This window comes from Moschus berezovskii, chromosome 12, assembly GCF_049115385.1.
Source record: "Moschus berezovskii isolate FMDL1 chromosome 12, NW_MosBer_1.0, whole genome shotgun sequence".
Lineage (NCBI taxonomy): Eukaryota > Metazoa > Chordata > Mammalia > Artiodactyla > Moschidae > Moschus > Moschus berezovskii.
In genome coordinates this window covers 59696918-59715963 of record NC_142471.1, presented here as the reverse complement: position 1 = coordinate 59715963, position 19046 = coordinate 59696918, and the positions used below count along the sequence as shown (strand labels likewise).

The following is a 19046-nucleotide window of genomic DNA, read 5'->3' as shown; positions in this document are numbered from 1 at the left end:
TAGAGTGACTTTGTGAAATTAGTTGTGCAGTGAAGGCTAATCATTTCTAATCCCCTGCTGTTGGTGCTGTGTGGGAGAGTGAGGAAAAGCAAACAGCTCCTGAGTTGGAAGTGCCGATAGTTTCATAGAGGAAAGGGTGACTTTGTACCATCTACCAGTTGTTATACCTATTCACCCCCGCAGAGCCTGTGCAAAACCACAAGGCTCCTGGTCTCTGTATGTGCAAACAGATATTTATACAGCCAGTAACCCCTTAGCAAGAAGAAAGAAGTAGCAATTTTAGGTTCAAACTTTGACAGTAAATGCAGGTATTTTGAACTTACCTTTCTCAGCAATGGGATCTGAGCCATTTTTAACTGTGGAAATGGCTGACTGGTCAAGTTACTATCATCTTTAGCTCCCTTGCATTGTGGAGAGCAAAACGACTCACATCTAAATGACTCTTGCTCTTTTGCAGTGATAGTCTTTTAAAACACATGTATTTTGACAAGAGGACGGCTAGGCCTGTGAACAGATAGTGCACATCTGGAAAACCTGTGTACCTTCCTCTCAGTTTTGCTGTGAACCCAAACTGTTTAAAAAATAAAATCTATTAAAATATCTGTATATGTGTATGTATGTACGTATGTAGTAAAAACACAAATATTTAAAAAATAAAAAATATATAAGATTCTGTTCTGATATAATGGGTTGGCCAAAAAATTTGAATGGGTTTTCCCATAACATCTTATGCTTTTTGTCCAACTCAGTATAACCGCAGGTAGTCTTTGTGAAGAGAGAGAGGGACACGTGTGGGCTCCCAGGCAGAAAGCCATCCTGAGCCCTGCTCAGAACTGCCGGCCTCACTCTGTGGTCTGTGGGGCAGGAGCGGGAGCATATGGCCCCTGAGCACAGACTCAGGGCTCAGCTCCATCACTAGCTAGCTAGCTTTGTGACCCTGGCCAAATTCTGTAAGCTTCCTTATTTATGAAACAGAGATTAATTGGAGTATTCATTGAAATGAGGTATGTAAAGTGATCGGCACTTAGCAGCATTTGTTAAATAGTCTCTATTGTTGTTATCACTTTATTAGTAATACCCAACCTTAGGGTTTTTAAATAGTTTAAATCAGAATGCTTCAAATGAGAGTATGTTTTTCTCCTTGATGTTATAAAGTAGGTACTAATTGTGATTGATTTACTATTTAAGACTGTTACACTTTGTGAGGTTGGTTACTTGTTCTCCTTTTGCCTGTAAAAGAGGGTGCTCATGTTCAGCACTTTTTGGTTCCTAAGACTTTTAAGACGTTTATTAGTTACGTGTATTCAAAAAGAATGATGACCTAATATAACATACTGTGATGTTTCCAGAAGAAATGAAGATTTGTCTTTCCTTCCACAGATTCTATTATTTGAAATTACAAATGGTACCTGATTATTGAATTTGTGAAAATAACAGTTATAAGATGATTTTCTTGTCTTAAAAAGTGAGAGTATTTATTACCAAGTTTACACTAAATCCCAAACAAGGTTTCCCTAATACACTTGTGTTCTGTAAGATACTAATGGGGTACCTAGAAAAAAGAGTTTTGTGACCATGTAAGTTTGAGAATGACTCTTCTTTATTCTCATTCTTGGGGAATCACAGAGCATGTTAGCTGCTTAAAAAATTTTAAGAGGGACTTCCCTGGTGGTCCAGTGGCTAAGATTCTGCACTTCCACTGCAGGGGGCATGGGTTCAGTCCCTAGTTGGGGAACTTAAGATGCTGCATACCATGCAATGCAGCAAAAAAAAAAAAAAAAGTTTTAAGAACCCCATAGTAAAGATTTGTTTAGCCCAATATTTGTTTAGTTTTGATTAACAAAATATTTCCTAAACCAGTTTCACTATGGACACTTTTTGTTGTTGTTGTTCAGAATACCTATAAATATCTCTTGGGACTCTAGTGTTCCTTAGAATAGAGTTTGCAAGAAAATGCAATTGGTTGGTTTTTAGAAAAATGCAGATTGTCCAAAGTTGGTCAGGAAATTGCACAGTCTGAAACTGAAGAGGATGTTCTGTAACCGATATAGGTTAAGAGGCAATGAGGGTTTGGGTGAAAAGAGATCAAGACTACATCTTTGGGGTGGGAGGGAACATATGTATATACCTATGGCTGATTCATGTTGATGTATGGCAGAAACCAACATGATATTTTAAAGCAATTATCCTCCAATTAAATAAATTTAAATTAAAAGAATATATCTTTGGCAGCAAACTTTACGCCAATAAGTAAGATGCTCTCAGATGAGACAAACGTGGGCTGAGCGCCTAAAAGAGGCTGTTCTGCCAGCTTTGCTATGCAGCTTCAGCAAGGCTTCCATTGCAGCTGCACAGGACCAGGCTTACAATAACTGTTCCGTAAATAACTGTGAGTCAGTCTGACTTTGCTGCTAGTCTCTTCCTCTGAGGATACAAAACATTACTTCGGCTGAGGCATCAGAAGCTTGAGTCTTCCTTTTGGAAAAGACATAAATATGGACCTATCATTAAGGGAAGAGTGAGGAGACACTTCCCCACAGGATCCTTCTGCCCGTGTACCACTCCTGGCATTCTTGGTAATGACTAAAGGGAGTCCCTCCAGGCAATGTGGTGGAATTGAGAGAACGAGCATACATACCTCACTTCTGGCCCCATCCCCTTATGAGTTGTGTGGCTCAGCAAGTTGTTACGCCTCTTTGTGTCTTAGAGTCTGAGTCTCTAGAATAGGAATCATGGTGATGCTTAGCTTAAGAAAATCAAGTGGTCTAACACAGGAAAGAGTCTGATACAAGGCGACAGTCCAGAGGTGTTAGTTCTCTTCTCTTCTGGTAGGGGAGGAGCCACAGCAGTGCCCTGGTGCAGAACCTGGGGAGGTTCCTGGGGAGCAGGCATTGTGGTCATTCCTTGACTAAGTTCAGGCCATCGTCTCTGCACACACCTCAGATCACTGGGTGCAGCCCTGGTCACACCCTGATGAGTACTAGGCTGGGTTTTTAATCCCAATCCAGGTACTTATTAGCCATAGGAGCATGAGTACTCCAGTTTTCTCACATGTACAATGGGGTTAAGAATAATTCCTGCCTACCTTCCTAATGTTTGTAGAGTTTAAATGAAATACTATAAGTGACCTCCAATTAAAATAAATAAATTTATATTAAAAGAAAAATAAATAAACACTACATGCTAAAGTGTTTAGGAAAAAAAGAAATACTGTAAGTGAGAGGAAAGAAAGGGACGCACCTTTTCTGTCTCTGTGTGCAGGATGACTCTGTGGTCATTAGACAGCACCTCATTTTAAGTTCCCTGGTGGGGCAAAAGGGTGACCTTGCTCTTCTTTCCACCCAGGAAATGTTGGCGGTAGATGCCCCGAGGAGACATAAGGTATCCGTCCATGTTCTTGCCAGAGAAATGGATTCTTGTAAGTACTGAGAATTGACTTTTTAAAAGGCTGTTTTTAGGCACATGATAGCTATCCCATGCCGTAGCCACATCCCTTAGAGGGCACCAGGAAGTAAATGAGTGCAGAAGGGGATCCTGGAGACAGGGTCTGCTCTGTCAAGGCAAAAATAAGGGAAAAGGGAAACGAGGCTATGAAGGGGAGAACCAGCAGCAGATGGCACAGTGCCGAGCTGGCCACAGCTCTGTCAGAGAACACAGCCCGTGCTGGTAGGACATCTCCGAAGGAGCGATATGGAGCCACTGCATGTGGGGAGGGCGATGAGCAGTCTATCTGCTCAGTTCTTCCCATCTCCTGTCTCTGACTGGCTTGGCTGATGACTCTCCCAATTTTCTTGTTGGTTTTACTGGGTCCTTCTGGGTGGCCAGAGCCTCAGGGACCAGTGAGGTCAAAACTGGGCAGTAAAGCACCTACAGTCAAGGCTGTTCAAGCACAGTGAGGTCCTGAACCATCGGGGACCTTCTGGACAGGAGGCAGGACAAGCTGTCAGGCCTTGGGAGCACACAGCCTGAAAGGATCTGAGAGGCACATGAACTGGGCCTGCGGCAGTTTTTTAGTGAGCTGAGTCTGGTTTTGTTTTGTTTGTTTGCTCTTGTGTGCAAATAGCAGTCAGTGCAAAGCATTAAACCTTTCTCTTTTTTTTTAAATAGGTCCTGTGGTTGGAGAGTTCCCATGTCAAAATGATATAAATTTGTCACAAGCACCAGCCTTGCCACAAGTAAGAAACATAAATGTTGTGTTAGCTTGCACTGTTAGAGAACTTCCTACTTAAAAGGAGCTTGTTCACCAGGACACATAGACCCAGAGGTTTCAGGCCACCAGGTATCGGGGCATGTACTTCAGGGCCGCCTTAAAGGCCAAGTTGCCATTCCTTCACTCTTCAGCGGGGAAGACCAGTGACTTTGCCCCTGTCGGCCTCATCTACTAGCTTGAACAGTTGTGTTACTCTGCAGTGAGTCATCTCCAGCCACATTTGTCTCCGCATTTTCCTTGGCGCTTGTGCATTTTAATCATTTTGAACAGTTGGCATTTACTTGGAAGAGGAGGAAACTGGTAGTATAAGCAGGCGCTTGCCAGGTGGGCACACTGGCCTCTGCCATTCCACCCAGGCCACAGTCCTGAGCCCTTGGTGTGCCCAACCTCGAGCACCTAGGGGAAGCCAGAAGTCTTCCCTCTGACCCAGAGACCCACTGGGAACTCTCACCATAGGTCTGCATAGACACTCTGAAGAGAAGTCAGCAGATAAAATATGTAATACATGGTGCAGAAACTAGTGTGTATATGAAAAAATCAAGTTTATATCCTGTTCAGTCTGCTTAAATACACTAAGAGAAAACTTTTTTTTTGCAGCCTGAAGTGATTCAGAACATGACTGAGTTCAAGCGTGGTTTGCCACTGTTCCCCCTTGTGAAACCGCATATTAACTTCATGGCTGCAAAACTCTGAAGATTCCCCATGGACGGGAAAGTGCAAGTGGATGCATTCCTGAGTCTTCCAAGGGCTAGGAAAACCATCTTGGCCACTTTAATAGTTTCTTGTTCACTATTAGAGAGACACAGAGGAAAAAAAGAAAAAAAAAAACTTGTCAAATGTCATTATGTAGAAATATTAAAAATCCAGAGTAATTAAATTACAAAATCTTATAGATGTAGAATATTTTTAAAATACATGCCTCTCAAATATTTTAAAAGTTTTCATTACTAAGAGAAATGTCCCTTATATAACAATACTTAAAATGATGAATGATATTCCTATAGAATCTTCCTTCTTTATTCTGTAAAATAGTCACTTGTCAGAAGAAAAATATGTTAGCTTTTTTCTAAAAGCCTCCTAGGTTGACAGAAAAGACTTCAAAACATATAGAAAGGTAATACATTTTTAAAAATTGATTCTCAATTTTGCTTTCTACTTAATAGTTTCTTGTAAATAATGGAGAACATTACATTTGGCAGATAATGAACAGAGCAATGTAATTTTCTTTTATTAGTGAAATTGCTGATTAAGGCATGGTTTTAATCTTTTTATAAAATTTGAACATGTTTTTTATTCAAACTAGTAAAATGCTGGAAAACTCTAGAACACCCTACTTATTTACAGTGCTAGAAATACAGACTTACCTGACATCAATTTTGTCCCAAACTGAATTTCTCAGGATTACTGTGATTTCTTTCTGATTGAATTATATTGACATTCTTGTTCATAGTTGGTTTGCAGTGTTCCATCAGTGTCACTTTTTTCCCATCAACACATTGCTGTATTTATTTAACAAAGACAAATAGGGTCAACTTCAGATCTCACTGAGTGTGTGACATGCTTTTCCAACATCAGCTATTCTAAATGTCTGTAACTTTTTACTATGGCGAAATCGCAGTCAGTATACCAACCAAAATATTTGCCCCGTTGTGAATATAAAAGGCAACATGTACAAAGACACCTTTTTGGGGGTACAAAAAGGAAAGCCTCAGATTCTTAAATAGTGTGGTCTCCATAGAGACACTAAATCCCCGTTTTGCTCCCAGTCTAATATTGCCTTAAGTGTTAAGTTGTTTTTTGAATATATAAATACAAACATACAAACACACAGATGATGACTGGAGTGAGCTTTTAAAAAATATTTTTTCTTCATGAGATACAATGATAGATGAAATTATTACTGTATATTTAACAGCCATTTTGAAATATTTACTGTTATTAAAACTTAAAGAGAAATTGGAAACACACAGGCACTAGTAACAGTAAGTGGTCCTGTTGTTGACTAACTCAGGCGAAGTAAAGAATGGTATTTTCCAGTGACATTTCACCTCCATGTGAGTCGATTTGCCAGGACTTCTTTCTGTAGAGTCACGTCTCTTTCACATCTTACGTTTCACATTTGCCATTTTTCCAAATAATCTGAATTTGGGGCAAGAATGATAATCACAACCGTGGAGGCTGCTTTTGAAAGCGGGGCTCCATTTCTACTGTCAGATAAATGTGGTGCTGTAACTGTCTTTTTATCCCTACCTTCAAAGCTTCCTTGTACGAAGCTTGTCTTTGTCCATCAGAAGGTGTGTGAGTCACCATCACTCCCTTCTGGTTTTATGCATTTGTAGACTATGCAGCTTTTCATCAAACTGCAAATATATATGAGAGGGATCGAAAATGAGTCCTGAGTGTATAAATCTACCACTGGAGGAGTAAATAACCCACCTAAACCTTTTCTGTGGAAAATTATATGCTATTGGGTAATTTAGCTCTTTACAAAAAAAGTGGGGGTAAATCTGAGTGTCATTTTAATGAGAAAGTCACATGAAGAGCTCTGAAAGGCATCCCAGGTAGTCTCCAGGAAAGTGTGGTTGCTGGTGAGCATACTCCAGTGTTGTCTGCTGTCCACGTAGGATCTCCAGCTACTGTTGGCTCACTCAGGCTGACTTACACATTCAGCTAAATAGGTCCAAATTGTAGTCCATGAGCAATAACCGACTACCTGGACACTGCTCTTTCCTCAACGTAAAGGAGATTTGTGAAACACATTCAGGTGTCAGTTACCTGTGACTTTTTAAAAAGTCTTTTTCATGAGTTGATGTGGAAGAGAGAGCATGTGACACAGCCAGGAGGTGGTGGAGTGCTAGGGTAATCCTGTTTACAATAAATTGCCTGATTTTCACCTCTGGAGTTTGCATTTGTATTATTTTTACAGTTTTCAGTGGCCGATCCTCAACCTGCCTCTCAACATCCCGATTTAACAATGTTTCTTGCTTTTTCATTGTTCCTAATGCAAAAAGCAGTGGGTTTTTTGGGTTTTTTTAAATGAATCTAAGTAACAGTGATTTACTGTTACCCCTTGAGTCAATTTCACACTCTTAAGAGCAGATCACTCTGGTAAAATAGAAGTCTTGATGTTAGAGGCTGAACTCCTTGCTGTGAGTATTGTCATTGACCCCAGATCCAGAAAGATTTGTCCTGGGCATTACAGGGAGGAAAATTTTAAAGGTAGAAAAAATATTTATCTTCTCTACAGCTAGGTTTCTGCATCTTCCTGCCACATCTCCAGCAAATATCTTGTCTGATCCCTGGCTTCTTACTCCCTGGTCAAAATAATCTCTCTACTTAGGTGGTTACCAGCTGGCTCAACAGGGCTTTTCAAGAGGAAATCTGCTTGTTAGTCAGTTTCCAACCTAGGACAGTAGAGCATGGCACACAGTCAGCTTTGTGCCCAGGTAGATGCTGCTGCACTATCTCAGGGCCGCAGACCACCCCAGGCTTTGTGATTTGGTGCAGTTTCCCATCTCTCACGATGCAGTGTGTGTGGGGAATCACCTGGTCTCCTTCCCATGTTTGCAGAATGTTTATAGCAGAAACCAAGGATTCTCACTTACTCATCTTCCCCTGTAAGGGTGTTCCTGCCCTCTTAACCCTGTAGGCTCCTGGATCCCTAGTATTCTGTGCTGCCCATCTGATGTTCATTCATTGACCTTGTCAGCCTGAACGTGGAACACTCCATGGTGTCTTGTGGTAAAGCTTATTGGTAGTATGAATTGCTACTTTTCTCTCTTCAAAGATAATAACAGCATTTTTAATAGTTCATACCCTAAATTAACATTCACTGACATTGTAAAGCACTTTATAGACCATAGACCACCCTCACAGACATCTCCCACAGTAGATCTTTACAGTAATCTTTTTGAAATGGGAGGATGATGATTAAAATCATCATCATCATCCCAGGTTTTCAGAGGTGAAAACAGGCTCAGAAAGTTTGAAGTTTGCCCAGGACCGTGTGGGAAGCACAGATTTAAACCTCCACTCAGATCTTTAAATGCTTGTTCTCATTGTTCCAAGTGGATTTCTTGTAATAATAGGTGGTGGTTGTTCAGTTGCTGAGTCACTTCTGACTCTGAAACCCCATGAACTGCAGCACGCCAGGCTTCCCTGTCCTCCACTATCTCCCAGCATTTGCTAAAACTCGGATCTTTAATCACTAGTTGTCGTTGTTCTATGGGGATTTCCTATAATAATAGGTACCAAGTCTATTAAGGTACCTGTGGAACAAAGTAGAAAGGTGGTTACCTTTACACTTGCATGAAGCTTTATTTTTTTCACAGATAACCACTTTAGGCTCCCAACCTTTGCCTGTTTAGAAGGGAGTAAATCCAGATCTCAGAGTCTGTGTGGCTGTCCTCCTGTCTGGCCTGTGTCATTTCCCCTCTACTGGGCTCCCCTGTGGCCAGTTAACCACCACAGCATGCAGGATCTCCTTCCCTCTTGGAGTTAATCCAGACCCACACCTCCTGACCTGCCCTTAATTTAAGTTCTCCTTCCTTTTGCCCCTGGAGTGATGAGAAGACCTGGAATCCTTCAAGAAATTCTGAACAAGGATTACGAAGAAGAGTCAAGTTCACCTGTAATCCCACCACTCCAAGACAGCCATGGGTTTTTTGGGGTTTTTTTTTGCATTGTTACTTTGCAGTCTTTTCCTTGTGCATGTTGACTGGGGTCATATATTCAGTGTTATGACTTTTTACTTCCATTGTCTATCTATATTGGATAATCTTGGGAAAATTGTGATATTTGTTGTTGTTGTTGAGTTTTTCATGTCTTATACTGTAGTTTGTTTATCTGATCCTCTGTGGGATGTTTAGGGTGTTTTCAAACTTTGATCCATGATAAAACTCCTTGTGCAGAGTTTGTGTGTGGTTTTCTGGTTATTTCTTTAAACCACTGGGTTGTGGAATATAAATAAATCATTTAACTTCCTTTTGGAAAAATTTTAAATCTAGAGAAAAGTTGGAAAAATAGTACAGTGCCCTCCCCACTGTATTCACCAGTTTAATCACATTTTCTACACGCATTGCTCCCTCCCCCCGCCCCTCTTTCATCAGGTTGCAGATGTCATGGCTCCTCACTCCTAAATACCTGATCAAGTTTCTCCTAGTAACACGGTCGTTGTGTAGGCCTCACCCAGAGGTAGGTCTGGGTTGTGTCCTCTTTGTTTAGATGTTACATACAAGTAAATATAGCAACTTAGATGAAAGAAGTACATATCTTGAAAGAAACAAATGACCAAAACAGACATGAAAAGAAATAGAAAATGTGAATATTCCCTTAATCTGTCTTAAAATGAATTAATCCCTTTTCCACAAAATTCCAAACCCAGATGGCTTCAATGGTAAATTCTATCAGACATTTAAGGGTGAAATGTTAGCAATCTTACATTTTAGGAAACAAGAGGGAACACTTTTATGAGGTCAGCATTACCCTTCTACCAACCTCAAAAAAAAAAAAAAAATCCAAGAAAGATATTTCAAGTATAGAAAGCTCCAAACCGATTACCCTTTTAAGGGTCCTGAAAGGCTTAAACAAAATGTTAGCAATTTGAACCCAGTGATGTATAAAAGAATATACAATTGATTTGCAAGTACTATATCAATATTACATGGTAATAGGGTTCTCCCAGGAATGCAAGGTTGGTACAATATTTGAAAATCAATTATAAGTAGTAGTATTTACCATAGTGACAAAATTAAGGAGTAAAAACCACATAATCAGTTCAATAGGTAGAGTAGAAGCATTTTACAAAGGTCATACTAACAGCTCTCATTAAACAGGAATAGAAGGGAACTTCCTCAGGCTAGTAAAGGGAATTTAAAGATACCTACTGGTGACATAATATGTAAGGATAATATATTGATGAGTACTTTGACCCTAAGAGATGCACCAAGATGAGGATGTATGTTCTCACTACTTTTTTCAAACTTGTAAATGAGGTCCTGGTCAGTACAATAGAAATTGGGAAGAATGAAGCAAAACCATTCACAGATGGCATGAACACACACCAAAATGACTCTCTCAGGAATACAAAGTGCTACTACTAATAACTGAATTTACAAGGTTGCAGGAAATAAGTCAACAAGTCAATTTATGCCATCTACAAAATTAAAATATAATTTATAAGAGCACCAAAAAGGTATTTAGTGGCAAAATTTTTCTACATGTGAAGAACCTGTGCGCTGAAAACCTCAAAACATTGCTAAAGGAAAGACCCTAATAAAAGTACAAATGCATCATATTAATGTATTGTAGGACAGTATTTATAAGATACACATTCTCCATTGAGCTATAGATTCTAGAGAAGTGCTTGTCAGAATTCCCACAGGCTTTGGGGGCAGACATGTGCAGGCTGGTTTTAAATTTTGCATGGACATACAAAGAACCCTGAATAGCTAAAGTACATCTAAAGAACAAATTTATCCTTCCTAATAGCAAGGTTTATTTATATGCAATTATATCCAGCTAGTGAGTCCTGGCCTAAGAAAAGTCCAGAGAAAGCCCTACATTGATTTTGATTGATTTTTGACAAAAGCATCATGGTATTTGATGGGGAAGAGTAGGCTTTTCAACAAATGGATCAAAAACAACTGGATATCCTTGTTGGGGGGAAATAAAGTGAACCTTAACCCTTATCTCACAGTATGTACAGAATTAACTCAAAAAGGACTACAGATTTAAAGATTAAAAAACTGTAAAAGTTCTACAGGGAAACATAGAAAATCTTTTCAAAGTTTGGTAGGCAAACATTTCTTAGGATACAGAAGTCACTAAGCAAGGGGAAAAAAAATGGGCATATTGAAGTTTTTCAAGTTTGAAACTGTCTTCAAAAGACACCATTAAAAAAAGAATATGAAAAAGAAAAGGAAATGGCAAGCTGCTGACTGGGAGGAAGTACCTAAATGAGACAAAGGAGTTCTACGTAAGAACATACGAAAAACTCACACGACAAAAATGTTGGGAGAGTTCAGGAGATGCTTCACTCAAAGATATGGTCAACAAGCACGTGAAGAGATGCTCTCATCATGAGTCATCAGAGAAAGGCAAACGAAAGCCAACAGGAGAGCACAACTACAGTGAGAAGGAAGGTCAGTGATCACCTGGAGAAAGGTCAGGAGATGGGCTCAAAGGACACATTTTTAGAGAAGACGCATCCACCTCCTCAGTGACTGCTGAAGTCTGTCCTGTCTTGGTTGATGACTCTTGAGTTTTACTCAGTGGTTGGTAAACTCCTTGCTGTATAAGGAGTAGGTTTTCCTTGAACTTAAGATGGTTTGTGAAAGTGAAAGTCGCTCAGTCGCGTCCAACTCTTTGCAACCCCGTGGACCATACAGTCCATGGAATTCTCCAAGCCAGATCACTGAAGTGGGTAGCCTTGCCTTCTCCAGGGGATCTTCCCAGCCCAGAGATAGAACCCAGGTCTCCTGCATTGCAGGTGGATTCTTTACCAGCTGAGCCACAAGGGAAGCCCATTCAAGAAGAGGTACCTGAATTCCCAGTTGGAAGACACTGGCAAGGCTGCTCAGTTGAATTGCACTGAGAAGACTGCCCAGTTGAAAGACCTGGAAAGGTTTGGACTGGGTACTAAGGTAAGTTAACCTGGTGTCTTTCCTTGAATTGGGTGCTTTGAGTTTATTGGAATAAAAGTGAAGATAACATGAGAGCTTTTAGCTCTGAAAATAGAGTCAAAATGCTCCTCCCAGCTGGTTACAGCTTTCTCAGTTTTCCCCACTCCTTAATGAGTGAAGACACGTTCATCTGGGCTCCACATGTAAGAATAGGCCCCCCAGTGCTCTGAGCACCCATGTTGGTTTTAGTCTGCTAGAGTGAGAAACCCAGACACTTCCGGGAGGAACTTGCATTATCTGCCTGAGCCTTTAAAACATAAATATTCTATCTGATCTTCTTAGGTATATTGCTCTACATTTTGAGAGCTTGGTTTGTTGATCAGTGAGAAAACTCTTCTTGGTCTCTGTAGTCTGGAAGGTACTCCTATGGTGTACTTTTGGAAGCCAGTTGAATAGACTAGGATTCTGAACAGTCTCTGACTGGCCCTACTAGCTCTCGGGAGTTTATCATAAGGGATCCCAATCCATAAAGGGCCTTTGTCATGTCAACTTTCATTCCATCCACCAGTATAATAAGGGTCTTTACTTTGATTATTTTTGCAAATAAACTTTCTAGATCCTGTGAGGGCTGTATCCTTTGCACAATCTCATGGGGACATCTTTCGTGTCTTATTTAAGACCCTACTCCTCAATGGCTATGACGGATCCTTTAAACTGGAAAAAACTTTTAAACTGATGAAATTTTAGAGAATTGTGTTTGTAAACAGCCATTTTATTGGTAGCTATGCAAAGACCATAGATTAATTTTGCCTGCTTTGAGCTTTATATAAATGAAAATTTAAAAATATACTTTGCTTGTGCTTGCCTTTGTACAAAATTTCATGTTAGATTACTCATTTATCATGTATGTAGCTATAGTTTTTTCTATTTTCATTGTTATACAGAATTCCATTGTATGACCATATCACCATTTGTTCATTCTACTATTGAAGGACATTTAGGCTTCCAGTTTTTGGTTATTTATAAATAAAGCCATGAATGTTCTGAAACACATCTTTGGGTACACACTTATATGCCTTTCTCTGGGTCAACCTGGGAGTGAAATTGCTGTGTCATAGATATCCATGTATCTTTAACTTTAGGAGATGCCATCACTCATACCCCTCCCCACCCCGCAGCACCAGTGGTGGGATGGGGAGGGGTATGAGAGTTGTAATTTTCCCCCATCACTTAGCATTGTTAGTCTTTTCGATTTTTAACATTCTGATGGGTGTGGCAGGTGAATAATTTGTAGTTTTAATTTGTATTTCTTTGTATACTTACGGAAAATGAGCTATGCTTTGTATACTTACTATTTCAATATTCCCTTTTAAGAAGTCTCCTGTTCTGTTTTTGTTTTTTTTTTAACTATACTGCCAGTCTTTTGATTAGTGAGTCCTAAGAGTTGATCTGAGTTCTTCTGTCAGTTATATTCGTTGCAAATATTATTTATCACTCCCTGGCTTGCCTTTTCACTCTTTCATCAGTATGTACTTTTCTAGTTGTTTTCAGTGAGGGTGCAGAACCATCTGGTCAACCATTGTGAGAGGCAAAACTTGATCTTATTTTAATAACGAAAATCGATCTGTTGTCAGTGGGAATTTGAGAAAGTTTTTTGAAAAAGATTGCAAGTTGAGAAGGAAGCCAATTCTGGCAATGTAAGATTTAATGAGCAAAAAGATATAGGGAAAATCAGGGTCTGTCGGGGGGGGGGGGCCTGGCGTGCTGTGATTCATGGGGTCGCGAAGAGTCGGACACGACTAAGCGACTGAACTGAACTGAAGCTACTCTAGGGCTCTGTGTTCTTAGGCAAGTGTTTGTACTCATAGGAAGAGGGAATACTCATTTTAATAAGTTCTTGAGAGAATTAAATGAGAAAACATGTGAGAAAGTTTTTGGTAAACACATAAGGTATCAAAATCAGGCTGTGTGTGTGTGTGTGTGTGTGTGTGTGTGTGGCGCGCCCACGTCCAGCACATTATTGCACCTCTGGACGTCCTGAATTAAAACCGGGCCTGAGAATTATTGCTGATGTTGCAAAGATACATTTATCCACCAGAGGGAGACAAAACACTTGTCCGTGAAAAAGTCCATCATCAAACCCGTTCTCTGACTTCACAGCTGCATCAGTTCCTATTTTTATGCAATGTGCCAGGCAGGCACAAATATGGAAAGACAGGCAAAATTGTCCTCGGTACCGTTGCTTGCCAACCAAAGAAATTCTTGCCAGCACTGGCAAAAATTCTTGGAACTAACTTAAGAAATAACATGTGGAGAAAAATGTATCTTTTTCACCCAGAACTAGCATCTATTTAGAAATATTTTCAATTCCTTTTCTAGCTCACTTTTGACATCAAAACTGAAAATAAAAAAGGATGGGTAATATTTTTCATGTATTACAGAGAGGAAATTTTTGAAATAAGATTACTCTAAGAATTATGCAAATAGAAATCAACATCAGCATGAGTAAATTAGCTTAAGACATGTTCACAGGATTTTAGGAAATATGCAGACATAATAATGAATGCTCATTTCTAAATGTGAAAGATTTGATTGGCAATTCTCAGCTTTCATTTCACCTATCTCCTTCCAAGCTTTATCATAGAAGCTATAAAAGTTACAGTCTTGATCTCTGCCCCCTTTTAGCTGCAGGCGGTCAATGAGATGCAGGTAGAAACCACTAGGGAGGAAGGACTTCCATTCTGGGATGAAATGATAAGACTTAGTACAGGAAATTTCTTTTCTCCTTTGTTCCCCCTCCTCCTGCCCCATCTTCCTATGGACACAAAACTTGGTGGTGGAGTAACAATCCCTGTCCATGAGATGACAAGTGTGAGGATAAAGCCAGTATAACTAGGGATGTCAGAGAGGACAGGCAGGAGGAGCCTGGATCCTTCCTTGATGAGCATTATCTGAAGCAAAACCTGAAGTTTGACATGTCATTTGGTTATAGAGTGAATATTTTCAACAGACTGATACTAGGAAAGTCAGGAAATCCCGTCACCCTACCTGACATAGCCTGTGATTCCTTCAAGGTTGGCACCAGGTTAAAGTACAACAGACCCTGCTGTGACTGAACACACAGTCAACAAAACAGAAATAATAAACCAAGTAGTAATAGAAAACAGGTATTTGTATCAACACAGGCCTAATTTGGCCTTAAGGATGGACAGACAACAAACAAAGGTATCTACTTGGAAAAGGAAATGGGAAAGAGTAAGATTTGTACGTTTTGATTAAGGAGAGTAGCAATTTCCTTATTTCATGTCCAGGATATTGAGAATAATTGCCATTCCATGGTCCGCTGCAGGGAGATTTCATGGAACAGAATTATCTGAAAATCAGGGTTGTTTAAAGAACTGGGGAGAACAAAGGGGGGTGAGATATTATATGATGTCATATGATGTCTCCCTGGAAAGGTCGTGAAGGTGTGGGTGTCTTCTCCCTGGAACTGTCATACACCTGCTCCATGAACTGCAGGGGACAGTGAAGGTGCACTATCAGAAGGCAAGAAGTAGAAGGAAGTAAATCCTTTCAAATGTTGAACCTTATCAGGGTTTGCTCCTAATGCTCTTCTCACTTTCAGGCTTTCATTAAATGCTGCTGCTGCTGCTGCTAAGTCACTTGAGTCGTGTCCGACTCTGTGCGACCCCATAGACGTCAGCCCACCAGGCTCCCCCGTCCCTGGGATTCTCCAGGCAAGAACACTGGAGTGGGTTGCCATTTCCTTCTCCAATGTGTGAAAGTGAAGTCGCTCAGTCATGTCTGACTCGTAGCGACCCCATAGACTGCAGCCTAACAGGCTCCTCCATCCATGGGATTTTCTAGGCAAGAGTACTGGAGTGGCTTGCCATTGACCTCTCCGTCATTAAATGCTGGTAACTCTCATCTCCAAAGCAAATCTTCTGAGTTTTCAGACTCATTTCCACCTGCCACCTGGATGCTTGCACAGTCTGTCAAACTCACAATGTCCAAAAAGGAGCCCCTTAAAATATCTTTTCTTCCTGTTTATTCCCTTTCCCATTCTGTATGTTTTTTGCACAGTTTTTATTCGGTGCTGACTGCATGTCTCTCACTTTGCTAGTGCTAGTGGTATAAGGAAGAACAAAGCCAGACATGGTTCTACTCCACTGCATTTTCAGCCTAGAGGGACAGACTCCACTAAATAAATAAGCACACAGATAATTACATATTTCAGTCCACCTCGTGATGACAAAGGAATGGACACCAGAGGAAAGTTAGCAGGGGAACTTCTAATTAGGCAGAATATTACCCACCTGGTCACCCAGGTTGTTGTCCTCTCCTTTCTCTCTCTTACCATTTACATACAACCAACCAAAACAGTTTGCCTATTTGATGTCCTAAATATTTCTCAAGCCCATGTCCTCTTTCCCTTCCTCTCCTAGCAGAGACTCTATCTTCTATGTGGTATCATACAGAGTACCTTTTTTATTTCAATGGAATAGAAAACTCACAAATATGTGGAAATTAACATACACTTAAATAATCGATGGGTCAAGGAAGCAATCACAAGAGAAATGAGAATAGCATGAGAAAAATGGAAATAAAAATACAACATATCAAAAAGTATGAGGTGCAGCCAAAGCAGTGCTAGGCGGGAAACTTATAGCTGTAAAGACATACAATAATAATTTAGAAATCTTTCAAATCAATCAATTGTTTACATTAAATAGCTAGAAAAAGAGGAGAAAACTGAACCCAAAGGTAATATGAGAAAAGAAATTAAAAAGATTAGAGAAATAATAAAGAATAGAGAAAATGAGCAATATTTAAATTTGGTTCTTTAAAAAGATCAACAGAATGTGTGAGCATGGAGTTGTTAATAATATTCCTCTATTGAGTACGTCAAGGTTGTATATTGTCACCCTGCTTATTTAACTTATATGCAGAGTACATCATGAGGAATGCTGGGCTGGAAGAAGCACAGGATGGAATCAAGATTGCCGGGAGAAATATCAATAACCTCAGATATGCAGATGACAACACCCTTATGGCAGAAAGTGAAGAGGAACTAAAAACCTCTTGATGAAAGTGAAAGAGGAGAGTAAAAAGTTTGGCTTGAAGCTCAACATTCAGAAAACAAAGATCATGGCATCTGGTCCCATCACTTCATGGGAAATAGATGGGGAAACAGTGGAAACAGTGTCAGACTTTATTTTTTGGGGGCTCCAAAATCACTGTGGATGCTGATTGCAGCCAGGAAATTAAAAGACACTTACTCCTTGGAAGGAAAGTTATGACCAACCTAGATAGTATATTAAAAAGCAGAGACATTACTTTGCCAACCAAGGTCCGTCTAGTCAAGGCTATGGTTTTTCCCGTGGTCATGTATGGATGTGAGAGTTGGACTGTGAAGAAAGCTGATCGCCGAAGAATTGATGCTTTTGAACTGTGGTGCTGGAGAAGACTCTTGAGAGTCCCTTGGACTGCAAGGAGATCCAACCATTCCATTCTAAAGGAGATCAGTCCTGGGTGTTCATTGGAAGGACTGATGCTAAAGCAGAAGCTCCAATACTTTGGCCACCTCATGCGACGAGTTGACTCACTGGAAAAGACTCTGATGCTGGGAGGGATTGGGGGCAGGAGGAGAAGGGGACGACAGAGAATGAGATGGCTGGATGGCATCACCGACTCGATGGAGGTGAGTTTGAGTGAACTCCGGGAGTTGGTGATGGACAGGGAGGCCTGGCATGCTGTGATTCATGGGGTCGCAAAGAGTTGGACATGACTGAGCGACTGAACTGAACTGATTGTTGTTTTAATATCTGTGGGATCAGTAGTGATGGCCCTTTTTTCATGTCTGATATTAACAAACTGTGTCTTCTCTTTCTTGGTTAGCCTGGCTATAGGTTTATCAGTTTTAATGGTCTTTCAAAGAACCATTTTGGGTTTCCTTGATTTTCTCTATTGATTTCCTATATCCAGTTTCATTGATCTCTGTCCTCATTTTTATTCTTTCTTTTCATCTATTCAGTTTGGATTTAGTCTTCTAGTTTACTAAGGTGGAGGCTTCAGTTTTAGATCTTTTCTTTTTCTTTTTAGATCTTTCTTCTTTTCTAATACATGCCTTCAATGCTGTATATTTTCCATATAGATAGTATCGCTTTTACTGGTCCAACCAGTTTTTATAAGTTGTATTCTCATATAGTTCATAAAATTTTTTAAAATTTCTCTTGAGATTTGTTTTTTACTTATGTATCAACTACATTATTCAATTTTCTGCTATTTGGAGGTTTACCAGTTATCTTTCTGTTTTGATTTCTAGTTTAAATCCACTGTGATGCAGAGTATACTATTTCTGTTGTTTTGAATTTGTTAAAGTCCGTGTTCTGCCCCAGAATGTAGTCTATCTTAGTGAATGTTCCATGCGAGCTTGATAAAGATATATACTGTGCACTTGTTGGGATGAAGTAATCTATAGATGTCGACAGATACAATCGATGAAGGTGCTCCTGGTGTCAGCTACATCTTTATTGATTTTGTGCGTGCTGGATCTGTGCATTTCTTATAGAGGGGTGTTGGAATCATAGTGGATTGGTTTATTTCTCCTTGTAATTCTATCCATCTTTGCATCACAAATTTTGACTCTCTTGTTGGGTCCATCCCTATTAAACACTGTTACGGCTTCTTGGGGAAGGGACCCTTTTATCATGTATGTCCCTTCTTTATCCCTTATCATTTTCTTTGCCCGGTTCTGCAGCGGGAAGGCCGCCCTCGACGGATTCGCCTCCGCACTCTCTCCACCGCTTGTGAAGGGGACCTGCAGCCCCATTGTGTGAGGTTGTTTTAGACGACCTGCTGTCACCTGCAGAGGAACAGCCAGAAACTGTCACGAAATGTCTCGAGTTGCTGTCAGCATGCTGGGCCTTCTCCGTGTCCACCCTCAATGGCTCTCGCCTTGGGGCACCGTCTCCGGGGTGAAACCCTTCGCTGTCCTCCGAGCTCCTCGAAATCTGCAATTCGGCCACAGAGTCGAAGCTCTGCCCACCCTCAGTGGGCAACTTGTAAGTGAATTTGTCGTGGTCACAGTCTCTCCTGGCGCTTCAGCGCCTCCCGAGCTCTGCCGGGCTCCGCGGTCCGAGTCCCTGGAGCTGGGGCTCCAAGCGCGGCCGCGGACCCGGGGTGAGGCCGGAGGGCGGTGGACACTCGGCCGC

The 19046-nt window shown here is 40.6% G+C and overlaps 1 protein-coding gene across 4 annotated transcripts in view; it reads left to right on the top strand.

The window, feature by feature from the left end:
* Positions 1–7103, top strand: part of IDE (insulin degrading enzyme) — a 120259-nt gene extending 113156 nt beyond the window's left edge. For all 4 annotated transcript variants that reach the window (XM_055425082.2, XM_055425079.2, XM_055425078.2 and 1 more), the window contains exons 23-25: positions 3346–3418; positions 4108–4175; positions 4808–7103. In XM_055425082.2, coding sequence (XP_055281057.2) covers positions 3346–3418; positions 4108–4175; positions 4808–4903 — 237 coding nt within the window. In that variant the 3' untranslated portion in view covers positions 4904–7103. The remainder of the gene's footprint in view (positions 1–3345; positions 3419–4107; positions 4176–4807) is intronic.
* The last annotated feature ends 11943 nt before the right edge of the window (positions 7104–19046 follow it).